The sequence below is a fragment of the Nicotiana attenuata genome, unplaced genomic scaffold (assembly GCF_001879085.1).
Source record: "Nicotiana attenuata strain UT unplaced genomic scaffold, NIATTr2, whole genome shotgun sequence".
In the NCBI taxonomy this organism is placed as follows: Eukaryota; Viridiplantae; Streptophyta; class Magnoliopsida; order Solanales; family Solanaceae; genus Nicotiana; species Nicotiana attenuata.
The window spans coordinates 245,142-258,745 of NW_017670561.1; the positions used below are offsets into that span (position 1 = coordinate 245,142).

Sequence of the window (13,604 nt, forward strand, 5' to 3'; positions counted from 1 at the left end):
TGGATCCTATTAAAAGATAAATCATGACTACAAATCTGCAGATTTACTAGGTAATTTTTTTCCTTTGTTACTTCCTATGAGTATTTATGAAATTCTTAACTCTGATTTTTGTTAATTTTTATTAAGCAACACTTTTCACTGTTATTAATCATTTTTGTTGCGATGAATGATTAGAAAATTAAGCTATTTTCTATTTGACTCTACACTCCCCTTGAAGTGGTACTGTAGAAGCAACTACTCCCTCTGTTATTGCATTTGTTAACAAATTCACCAAAGAAGTGATCCATGGTACCAACACAACCAGTAATACCAAAGGTATCAAAGAAATCTAATTAACGAAGGAAGATCGAAATCGTATGTACTCCCCATGGAAATACTCCCTAATAATCAAGCTTATTGGCAAATGTATCCTACACTAATATCTAAAAGAAAAAATTACCCAACTTTGAAATCCCACAGAACCCTTCCCTTTAATCGATCTGGATCACGACTATTTTGTTATCAAGTTCACCAAAGAGGGAAATATGACACAAGCCCTTCAAAATGGCCCATGGTTCATTAATGGTTATTTCCTATCCGTTAAACAATAGGAACCAAATTTTGTAGCCGGAAAAGCAAAACAAGTGCATACGACCGTTTGGGTACGCCTTCCGCAATTACCTACTGAGTTCTACGATGGCATAATCCTACGAAAAATTAGTAACTCTATTGGGAAACTTCTTAAAATTAATGCATGTACCAGTGCCACACTAAGGGGTCGATACGCGAGACTTTTTGTAGAATTGCCTCTAGATGATCCCGTCCAACCATGTATCCTAATTGGATCTCACCTCCATCAATTAACATATGAAGGAAATAATTTTTTATGCAAAAATTGTGGTCGTTTGGGACATGTAGCTCTCTCATGTCCTCACGATAGGATCAAACCAATAATGATAAAAGACTCCAACAAAGATGTGGAAATTCCCCAGATTAAAACCAAATTAAAGCAGGCAAAAAACTCTGGAGAAGCAGTCAGGAAGAACAACATCTAGCCATTCCTTCGGATCCAAAAACAGGTATAGATGTAAAGATTTTCAGTGCGGCATCAGGTAAGTATCTCAACACTCAAAAACTATTTTATAAAGCTAAAAGATATGAACCCTTTAATGTTTCCTCTTCTCAAGACCTAAGAATAATTGATACCTCTAATGTTTCATCTTCTCAAGACCTAAAAACTATTAACTCCTCTGACAACCTCTCGCCGACGGACATAAATTTGGGCCCAGTTCCTACATTAAAGGAAAACGAGTCCATTCCTATTCTAAACAAATTCTCCTCCTTAAAGGATGAAGACATTAATTCCCTTGATTCTAGGATGCAAATGGAAAGTTTTGTCATTATTTACTCATTTTTGCATGTGTGCATCTTGTATCCACGTATATTCCTTTATCAACTTAGAAGAAATATATGAAGATGAGTATGGATATGGGTTTAAATTGGATCTCGTTGATGTCACTTTGTAGATGAAGGTGAGTTGTATTTCCTATCTTTTCTGCTTGTAGAGTAAAACTGGTAAAGCCGTAGCTGTCATGTGACCAGAAGGTCACGGGTTCGAGCAGTGAAAATAACATGTTGTAGAAATGCACGGTAAGACTACGTACAGTAGAACCTTGTGCTCCAGCCCTTTCCCGGATCCCGCGCTGGTGCACCGGGCTGCCATTTTCCTGCTTGCAAAGTGAAATTTCAGGGTCAAGTTAATTTTTCATTCCTACGTTTGTTCTCAATATACAGCTCCTATATGCCTGAAGAAATTCTTGTACATATCACTTCGGCGTTGCTTCTTAAAGACTTGCAACTTTCTTTGCTTAGCAAATAATTCTTCCTCCCCTCATCTGGAAATCTATTGTCCCCTTGAAAGATGGTAGATTTGAGGTGTTTAATGTCTCCTTACATAATATGGATTCCAAATATTCATGATCTGAATGTGAATAAGTCGAATGACTTATCCCTCGGTCTATTAGTGAACCATCTCTCTAGGGATTCTAAAAGATGTTAGACTAGAAATATAATAAATTTAGAAATATAAATAGTTTTAATCATTCCGTTGAGATTATTTAATAGTTAGTCATCTTGTATTCATATTACATGGGCTATTTCTGTAAACATTTAGGCTATAATGTAATAAGACAGTTANAATGGGGTAAGTTAGGGTTTGAGAATTTTGATGTAAAAATGGAATTTGAAGGGTCAAACGAACTCCGATTTTGGTGAATTTTATATGTATGGACTCGTGGCGAGACGAGGAATCCGGCGATATAAATTTCGTAATTTTTCGAGAAGCAGGCCCGGGGCTCGGGTTTTGCTAGTTTCGAGATTTCTGCTATTTCTTGGTTGTTTTCGATTGGGTATTGTTCCCTTGGCATATTGTAACGTATTCGCTCTGATTTTGGTTAGATAGGACGCGCGTGGAGGCCGGTTTGAGGGGCAAAGGCGTCGAGAGCTAGAGATTTCACCGGTTCGAGGTGAGTAATACTTGTAAATGATATCCTGAGGGTTTGAAACCCCGGATTTGCACATCATAGTGCTGTATTGTGGTGACTTGCACGCCGGGTATGAGCGTGGGGTAGAGCACCGTTGGGAATTGCGACTTGGTCCGTCCCGGTTGTTGATTTTACTGCGTAATTGACTGAAACCTACTTGATGCTATCGTGATTTGGGTTGATTGCCATGTTTTGGGCTTCGTGCCGATTATTTGAATCCTTTAGGGATTATTATCACGGTTTTCATGACACATAGCATATTAAATTATTTCAGTCCTGAGTTAAACCCTGTTTTGAAATGTTCAGTCATATTGTTAAAGTTTATAGACTTAAATTGCATTTTTCTGATGTTTTGAGTTAAAAGCTATTACTTGACATTGCCCGAGTGGCTCATTTGCATGTTCTGGACTGAGGATGGATCGGGCTGCACGCTGCAGCGATACTATGATGATATTGCGCTTGGGCTGTAGGAGCCCCTCCGGAGTCTGAACCCCCACAGTGAGCGCGGGTACCCAAATGGATCGGGCTGCGCGCCGTATGCATTGCATTGCAATCATGCATTGGTTCCTGTTTGTAATACGTGTCATGACATTCAGCACTCTCATTTGATTGGCATTCATGCTACTTCTTGCACTGTTTACCAGACGCCCTGGTGTTAATTGTTAGTGGAGTGCTGTGCCCGAGGGGCTGACTTATGTGCTGACTTGCACTATTTGATTACGCATTCATTTGCTTAACTGTTGGAAAGGATATTTTCAAAAGAAGTTTTAACTGAGTCCAGATATTTTCTAAAGGATTTTCACGGTTTTACTGTTTTCTCAAAGATTTGCACTGTCTTATATAGCATGATGGAGTTCTTTTACGTGATTTCTTACCGCTCAGTTATTATTTACTTTTATTGCTCACTGAGTTGGAGTACTCACTTTACTCCCTGCACCTCGCGTGTAGTTGCAGGTATTGTTCACCCGGTAGCGGGTTATTAGCTGATTGAAGGTATTACTATTGTAGCTGAGTAAGGTGACCGCCAGCGTTCGCGGCACCGGAAGTTGTCTTTAGCATTCCAGAATTTATTTTTGTATAATATTGGCCCTGTAGTTGTGTTCAGGTTTCTTTAGATGCTCGTGAATTGTGACACCCCGGTCGGGTTGTGTTGGGTTGTAAATACTGGTTATTATTCTCGTTAAGCTATATTTATCTATACATTTATGTTTAATAATCGTTAAAGAAACGGATTGGGTTAGTTGGCTGGCCTTGTCTTCATAAGAGGCGCCATCACGACCGGGTATGGAAATTGGGTCGTGACAGCGGCCTAGTGTGACAGGCATGTCGGGCCCTCTAATTGTGATATTATCGTCGAGCGCGGCTTGTTGTTATTGGTCAACGCTTTTGCCCGCGAAAACTAGATAAGATCAAAAGAGGAATCGCGTAGAACGGATAAATGAGCGTAAAGTTACATCGTTTTAATGTTTTACACTTTCGGACCTGGAGCGGAAGGAGGAAAGGTAATAAGGGANGATGGGCGACCCCCTGGGAAGTCCTCGTGTTGCATCCCTCTATTTGGCAGAATTTATATCTTACTTCTTTTAGTATATCGACGGTAGATAAAAAAGATTTATAAATGAGTTTTAAGCAATGTAAACGATATTTTTTTTTATGAAATAGTAATTTATTTTAAAAGAAAATAATTAGGGAAAAATAAAAATAAGGAAAATATTTGAAAGGTAGATATTTTAAATCACGACCTTACGGGCTTTACACCGTTGCACTTGAGATGTCACTATGCCTTGGCCTCGAAGGCGGCATCCGTAAGGCGTCTAGTTGCGATTTCGTCGTTCCATGCGGCCTAGTGTGACAGGCATGTCGGGNAAGATTTAAGCGTTATATGCCAATATACCTGGAATTGGTGCACTTCCAGTTGGCAAAAGGGCCATAGGGTGCAAATGTGCATACAAGATAAAACACAAGGCAGATGGGAGTGTAGAAAGGTTCAAAGCTAGGTTAGTATTGAAAGGTTACACTCAATAGGGTGGAGTTGATTACATTGAGACTTTTTCACCTGTTGTGAAGATGACAACAGTGAGGACTCTGATTGGGGTAGCAATTAAGAAGGGATGGGAAATGTTCCAATTAGATGTGAACAATGCATTCCTGCATAGTGATTACTTGGTGATAGCCCAGTCAGTTGGAAATCTAAGAAACAATCTACTATTTCCTTGTCTTCGGCAGAGTCTGAGTATAGAGCAGTCAGAAAAGTAGTTGGAGAACAGGTTTGGCTTGCACGACTGCTTGAGGAACTCACAGTACCCCTTTCTCTGCCCATACATGTCTTTTGTGACAGCCAAGCAGCACTTCACATTGCAAAGAATCCATTCTTTCATGAGCAGACCAAACATATAGAAGTGGACTGTCATTTTGTAAGAGACAAGCTTCAAGATGGCCTGATTTCATTACACTACATCCCTACTCATGAACAGCTCGCAAATATCTTTACTAAGTCCTTACCAGGAAACAAACATACTATTTTTCTTCGCAAATTGGCTGTGGGTTCCCCACCTCCAACTTAAGCTGGGGTGTTGAGATTATTTAATACCTAGTCATCTTGTATTCATTTTACATAGGCTATTTCTGTGAACATTTAGGCTATAATGTAATAAGGTAGTTAGAGTAGTAGTTAGTGGAGGTTAGAGCTGGTGACAACTGTGCACGCATATAAATGCATTGTACAGATATTTTGGAAAGTAAGTTTCATTTTAGCTTCAATCTGCTTCTCGAAGCTTCCTAGAGTGGGATTACTTTCCCCTTCCCCAGATTTCATGTTTTGTGACACAAATAAAAAGTAGACAAGTATCTATTTATATATAAAAGGAGAAGCAAATACATGATATTATGCCAAGTGTCATCACGAAATATTGACATGTGTCATGTTCTAAGACAAAACTCCAATAAATTTGGAGATTCAAAAAAAATTTTAAAAAAATATAAAATAGAAAAAAACTTACAAAATTTTAAAGAACTAACCCATTCAGTTATTCAATCATGGAGTCCCACGTTTATGAGCACATATTTTCTAAAACTGAAAAGTAAAAAAAAAATACTCCAATTCTCAAAAAACGGACACACGTTTTTTCATAAGTTTTTTTGTTTAGGTTATTTTAAACCTAAAAATTCGATAATTTTTTTTACATTGAAATAGTAATAAACAAAAGGAAAAAATACTCCACGGCCGTCTATTCAAGAAAATGGACTCCCACATTTTTTTATTAGTTTTTTTTAATTTATTAGAAATAGGAAGAAAGGAAAAAAAACCACTCCATGATGGTCTTCCCAAACGTGGGCATCAAAACCTAACTCCATAAATTGTCTCCTAATTTCCCAAACATCTCTTCCTCCTTTTATTTTATTTTCTATTCCCTTTTTATATAGAACTTTCCAAATATGGCTACAACACTTCATGAAATCAGTCAAATTTTAAGCAGCTCAATGCAATGGAATCTGAAAGTGAGAGTTGTTCGAATGTGAAAAATTCCTGATCGTTTCAAGACTCATATACCATATTTCATAGAGTTAATTTTGCAAGATGAAAAGGTAACATATTCAATTTTTGTAACGACCCGATCGGTCGTTTTGAGCTCTAGCGCGTCGTTTAGCAGTTGGAAGTCATGAACAGCTTCATTTCAGGTATATTGACTTGTGCGTATGGTCAGAGTTGAATTTTGGGAAATTCGGAGTCAAATTGGAAAGAAAATTTTCATTTCGGCAGCCTTAAGTTGAAGAAAATGGCTAAGATTGGAATTTTGAGTAAACGACCTCAGAATCGGGATTTGAAAGTTCCAGCAGGTTCGTATGATGATTTCGGACTTGGGCGTATGTCCGGATTTGGTTATGATAACCCGTGAGCATTTCAGCGTATATTGTTGAAGTTAGTATTTTAGAAGAATTTCATAAATTTGGGTTAGAAGGCATTTCAGTGTTATAGATGTCCGTTTGGGATTCCGAGTCTGGGTATAGCTCCGTATGGTGATTCTGGAGTTGGTAGCGCGATCGGAAGTGAATTCGGATGTCCGGAGGTCATTTTGAAGTCATTTGGCTAAATATAGAAATTTGAAGGTTTTCTTGACAAAATTCGACCGGAAGTGGAAATTTTGATATCGGGGTTGGAATGCGATTCCGAAAGTTGAGGCAAGTCCGTAATGTCGAATGTGACTTGTGTGCAAAATTTGAATCATTCCGGAATGATTTTGGTAAGGTTTGAGACACTTAGTCTCTTTTAAGGAAGCTTAAGTTGGAAAAGTCAACCAGATATTGACTTATGTGTTAGAGGGCTCGAAATGTGAATTTTATGGTTCGGATAGCTTCGTTAGGTGATTTGGGACTTAGGAGTGTGTCCGGAATATTTTTGTGATGACCGGTGTAGAATTAAGCTTGAATTGGCAAAGTTAGTATTTTGACGAATTCCGGTTGATAGGTGAGATTTTGATCCGAGGGTCGGAATGGAATTCCGAGAGTTGCTGTAGCTTAGTTATGTCATTTTGGACTTGTCTGCAAAATTTGAGGTCATTCGGACGTGGTTTGGTTGGGTTTTTGATCAAAAATGGAATTTGGAAGTTCTTGAGATTCATAGGCTTGAATCCGATGATGATTTGATGTTTTGATGTTATTTTGGGTGTTCCGAAGGTTGGGACAAGTTTGAATGATATTGTGGGACATGTTGATATAATTGGTTAAGGTCCCGAGGGCCTCGGGTGGATTTCGGAAGGTTAACGGAATGGATTCGGACCCAAAAGAAAAGAAAAAGCTGCTGCAATTTGCTGCTAAGCTGTCTTTGGACAGCAAATGTGCAGTCGTGGAGCGTACTTCGGAGGCCTATATCTTTTGATCTACAAGGAATTTTGAGATGATTCAAAAACGAAAGTTGTAGAACTTCGTGTCCAGTTTCCAGAAAGCTAAAGAAATCGTAATTTGGACATCTGTAGAGGAAGTTATGATCGATTGAAGATGACTAGTGGAGCAGTTTCTCCAGAATTTTCTGATTTCATGGAGCCGATTTTAGAAGCTCATATCTCGGGATATATAAAGAGTTATATGGTGTACAACCTATCAAATTAAAGATCTTCGAGTCTAGTTTCTAAATTTTTAAACCGTTTATCATTTGAATATTTATACAAGACGTTATGGGTGTTTAAATAGAAGGTGTCCGACAAGGGAAAATTTTAATAGGATGTACAACTTGTATAGCACAAGTGCAAGGTACAACTCGACGAAGCACGGGCAGATTCTTTAAACACGGATTTGGCTTATTTCTTTCATTTCTTTCATTTGGCTTGGATGATTTTGGAGAGAATTTCAAGGGGGATTTCATCAAGCATCAAAGGTGAGTTGTTTCTACTTATTTCCAAGTTAAATACATGATTATTATGTGAAATTAACCTAGAAATTCATGGAATTAAGCCTAAAATTGATGAACTAGGGCTTGAAATTTTGAGATTTAAATATGGAATTTGGAGGGTCAAATGGACTCCGATTTTGGTAAATTTGATATGTACGGACTCGTGGCGAGACGAGGAATCCGGTAATGTAAATTTTGTAATTTTTCGAGAAGTGGGCCCGGGGCTCGGGTTTTGCTAGTTTCGAGATTTCTGCTATTTCTCGATTGTTTTCGATTGGGTATTATTCCCTTAGCATATTGTGATGTATTCGCTCTGATTTTGGTTAGATTCGACCTGCGTGGAGGCCGGTTTGAGGGGCAAAGGCGTTGCGAGCTAGGGATTTCGCCGGTTCGAGGTGAGTAATACTTGTAAATGATATCCTGAGGGTTTGAAACCCCGGGTTTGCACATCATAGTGTTGTATTGAGGTGACTTGCACGCCGATAGCGAGCCTGGGGTAGAGCACCGTTGGGGATTGTGACTTAGTCCGTCCCGATTGATGAAATTACTACGTATTTGATTGAAACTACTTGTTATCATATATGATTTGGGTGGATTGCCATGTTTTGGTCCTCGTGCCGATTATTTCAATCCTTCAGGGATTGATATCACTAATTTTGCATTACTTTGCATGTTATTTGACCTCGGTCCAGGGTTTTAATACTGTTTTGCAAATTCAGCCATTTTTCATGATTTGAAAACTTAAATGATATTTTACTGAAGTTTTGAGCTGAGAACTGCTGTTTTATTATTGCCCAAGGGGCTTATGTGCATTTCTGGACTGAGCATGGATCGCGCTGCGCGCCGCAGCAGTGTTATAGTGATTTCTGGATATATGGATGGCTCGGGTTGCACGCCGCAGCGGTGTTATATTGATATTGCGCTTGGGCTGTAGGAGCCCCTCCGGAGTCTGAACCCCCACAGTGAGCGCGGGTACCCAAATGGATTGGGCTGCACGCCGCAGCGGTCATATGCATTGCATTGCATTCATGCATTGATTCCTGTTTGTAATACGTGTCATGACATTCAGCACTCTCATTTCATTGGCATTCATGCTACTTCTTGCACTGTTAACCAGACGCCCTGGTGTTAATTGTTAGTGGAGTGCTGTGCACGAGGGGCTGACTTATGTGCTGACTTGCACTATCTGATTACGCATTCATTTGCTTAACTGTTGGAAAGGGTATTTTCAAAAGAAGTTTTAACTGAATCCAGATATTTTCTAAAGGATTTTCACGGTTTTACTGTTTTCTCAAAGATTTGCACTGTCTTATATAGCATGATGGATTGCTTTTACGTGATTTCTTACCGCTCAGTTATTATTTACTTTTATTGCTCACTGAGTTGGAGTACTCACTTTACTCCCTGCACCTCACGTGCAGTTGCAGGTATTGTTCATCCGGTAGCGGGTTATTAGCTGATTAAAGGTATTACTATTGTAGCTGAGTAAGGTGACCGCCAGCGTTTGCGGCACCGGACGTTGTCTTTAGTATTCCAGAATTTATTTTTGTATAATATTGGCCCTGTAGTTGTGTTCAGGTTTCTTTAGATGCTCGTGACTTGTGACACCCCAGTCGGGTTGTGTTGGGTTGTAAATACTGGTTATTATTGTCGTTAAGCTGTATTTATCTATTCATTTATGTTTAAAAATTGTTAAAGAGACGATTTGGGTTAGTTGGCTGGCCTTTTCTTCACGAGAGGCGCCATCACGACCGGATTTGGAAATTGGGTCGTGACAAGTTAAATGACCATTCAATTCACATATATCGGAATGTACAAGTCCAAGTAGATTACTTGTTCTTTCATTCTTTGGAAACGATTTCTTAGTCATCTTAGCTTGTATGCATATTTCATATTTTTTATCATTATTCTCAACAGCAGGAATTAATTTATTTTTGGACATAAACTTAATATATCAAAAATTAACATGTGAAAGTCTAGCATGCCATAAATTAATAGATGACTCAATCATATAAGCAGAAACTTCAACTTTATTAATACTTAATTTGAACATGCCCTCACAAGAGTAGCCTTGTCCTACAAATACACCATTCTTAGAGAAAATAATCTTTTCTGCCTCTATAACAGTTTTGAGGCCTTTCTTACTTAATAAACTTGCAGAAATTAAATTCTTCCTAACATCAGGTACATGATGAACATTAATTAAAATCAACTTCTTTCCCGTGGTGAATTGTAGTTCAACTGTTCCTTTTCCAAAGACCTTAGCGGTGTTATGATTTCCCATTAAAACATTTTCATCACTTGTTGCAACTTCATAATGTTTGAAGAAACTCTTGTCATTGCATATGTGAACTGTAGCATCGGAGTCATACCACTAATCTGCAGATTTTATAGTTGCTGCCATGTTGCATTCAGTTACCATACTCAGATTTAAGTTGGTAAAGGCAGAAATCAGAGCAACAATATCCGAAGAAGAAGCTTGTTGTTGTTCAACATTATTTACCCTCTTCTGTCCTGCATTTTCTTCATTTTTCTGTCTCTTACGAAACCTGCAATCTCTCTTAAAATGACCCATTTTTCCGCAAGATAACACGGGCCTTTCTTAATGTTAGAAGAATTTTCCTTTGGAGCAGCCTCAAACTTTCTCTTCTTTCCAGCCTTGTTTCCAGATTTTCCTGAATTTTTTGCCTTACTAGACTCAACATAATTCACTTTTGAACTAGTTTCCGCAGCATATTTATTTTCACGTTTTCATGACTCTTCTTCAATCCGAATATGCTTTGTCAACTGGTCCACATTAAAGTCTTCGGAAGAATGTAATAACTTCTTCCTATAGTCATTCCAAGAGGCTGGTAATTTTGCAAGTATAGCAGCCACTTGAAGAGATTCAGAAACATCGACTTTAAAATCTTTGAGTATAGATATCAAAACAAGCAACTCATCAACCCGTTCCATGATAGATTTCCCATCTATCATTTGAAATTCAAAAAATTTTATTCCAAGGAATCTGTCTGTTCCTTGCTTCACAGCAGTATATTTCTGTTCCAAGGCTTTCCAGATTTCTTGTGGTGATTTGTGAGGACGGAACAAATCATATAAACGATCAGAAAGTGAGTTTAAAATAAAACCTCTACAACGCACCTCATCATCTTCACGTTTTTTGCGTGCCGCCTTAGTTTCGTCAGAGTCTTGAGCAGTAGGTTCTGGCATTGCAGTAAGATCAGAACTCAGCAGATATGATATTCCCAACTTCGTGAGAAAGAACAGCAATTTGTCTTTCCAGCGGGTGAAGTTTGAGCCATCAAATCGATCCAGTTTGAACACTTCGAACATCTTGTTGAAACCAGAATCACTACCAGAAGCCTCCATTGCGGTGTTGTTTAAATTTCCTTAAGATTGTTAGAATAAAATAACAGAATATGGGGACGAAATAATTAGGCCTTGATAGTGTATTAAGCCTCCCAATTTCGTTGCTGCAAGGATTATGGCAGAATTCCTCCAGGATTCTACAAAGCCTCTGAAATCCGAGTTTCAGCAATTAACTCGAATTTCCCACAAGAACAAAATAGTTGTGAGTTGTAGAAAATAAGTAGAAGAGAAAGAGATGAAAGTTTTCAGATGATTTCGTTTTGGAGATGAAATAGGTATTTATAATACCTCTAGGAGTCTGTTGGAATCAACAGACACATCTCTTCATAACAGGCACCTTTTAAAACCAATAGCCACCTTCTTTTGAATTTAAAAAAAAATATTAAAATGTTTTCCTGAAATTAAAAGGCTAAAACGTTTTTAATTAATCCAAAAATGGGTGGCTAAAATATTAATTCGGGCTACTTAATTGGCCCAAGTGCCCAATCTTGATTATTAATAATATAGCCAAATTCTAGTTTCCCTCCAAAACATCTTTAAAATATTCAAATCATGTAAGACAAAAAAGTGCTTTTAAACACTTCTTCCTTTCTTTCTTTTTCCAATGAGGGACAAAGCAACATCTTCTCAAACACTACCATCAAAACACTAACTAATATAACAATAAATATATGCTCACCAACTCAAATCCAAACGCTCCAAGGTATGTATCGATTAATCCGGATAATTAATTAATTAATTACTATTCTTTAATCTGATTCATGTGACAATTCCTCTCTCTAACTTGCTTTTGAGTTTTTTGTTTCAGAATTCAGGTTGACATTCTTGGAGTCATTGAATGAACTAGGACCAAGTATATCAAGAGGATTTTTCATTTCCTCTTGCCATTTCCACAATGGTATTGAAATACAAAGTTACTGGTCCTCCACAAACTCTTCAACGTTAGTTAACAAGGTAATTTTCCTTTTCTTCTTCTTTTTCTTTTATATTAAGTTTCAGCTTTAATTCTGCTGTTATTTGATTGAATCTTAACTCATTGAAACAGACAATTGCTGAAGCAGTTGGAGATTGGTTTTTCTACCGAAGTGAGTTTCAAAGGGTTTATTGCCCTTATCCTTGGGGCAAATTTTGCCAGTAGAGGTTCTTGATGTTATAATACTATTTCAGATGTTTATTTATTTTTGGTTTAACAAGTGGAGTATCTAGCGTAGGAAGTTAGCTACCTGTAGTATCTTAATTAGATGTTATTAATTGGCCAACTACTCGTGTAATTGCTTAAGAATATTGTTTTTCAAGCTTTATTATATAATTATCGCAGTTTGAGAAAATGCTTATTTGGCATATATAACCACAAGCAAGGAAATTAAAGAGTAAAGAATTAGGAATACAGTACGATAGTATTATAACACAAATACTTAACGCTCATTAATCCTCACAAGTATGGTAACTCAAAATTATAACTTCCTTTTTCTTATGCCAAATTCAACAGCACAAAGATAAACATTTGATGACCTATATTAAAATGAAATCTCAAGCTAACAGGAAAACATAATCACACCGAAATTAAGTATAAACAATAAATTTTAAAAATAATTCAATTACGTAGACATTTGATGACCTATTGTATACGGTCAAAATCGGGTTTGCCTAATTTTATACGACTAATCGAAGTCGGGACGGAAGATCAAGGCCCCGGCCCCAGTTATATCGGAACATGGTACGGAGATGGATTGATAAGCTCGTGGATCAATGGCCGACGAAGATCGAGGCCAGCCGTGATCGAGACCAAAGCGAGAAAGAGATCGAGCAAGATCTAAGGAGGCCTGCTACTACTATTGGAAAATTCACCTATGGCTACGGAAAACCGTTCCAATAGGTAAGAAAACCGTTGCCATAGATGTATTGCAACGGTTCAGCGCCCGTTCCACAAGCTGTCGTGCCTATAGATTTTATGGAACGGTTTTTGGAACGGTTCCGATAACCGTTGCTATAGAACAGTCTATCGCTACGGTTTTTCCTCTTCCTGTTGGAACGATTATTCTTATCAACTGCAACGGTTAATAACTGTTACCATAACGTTAAATGCAACGGTCGATAACCGTTACTATTTCTATTAAACCGTTACGGGTATTACAGAAATGGCAACGATTTCTTTAAGATATTGCAACGGTTGAACTACCTATGCAACGTTTTGCAGATTATTTTGGAAGGGTTTGCAGGTCCTATGGCAACGGTTCTCTTACATATTGCAACGTTTTTAGATTATTTTGGAACGGTTTGCAGGTCCTATGGCAACGGTTTTTAGATTATTTGGAACGGTTTGCAGG

At 37.9% G+C, this 13,604-nt stretch overlaps 1 protein-coding gene across 1 annotated transcript; it reads right to left on the bottom strand.

Moving 5' to 3' along the window:
• Positions 1–10,659: 10,659 nt before the first annotated feature.
• Positions 10,660–11,277, bottom strand: LOC109240977. Its single transcript, XM_019407669.1, has one exon. It carries the CDS (start codon positions 11,275–11,277, stop codon positions 10,660–10,662), a length of 618 nt encoding a protein of 205 aa, XP_019263214.1.
• Positions 11,278–13,604: the final 2,327 nt, after the last annotated feature.

Coding starts and splice junctions, on each gene's coding strand:
- LOC109240977 (XM_019407669.1), bottom strand. CDS start 11,277: ATGGAGGCTTCTGGTAGTGATTCTGGTTTCAACAAGATGTTCGAAGTG.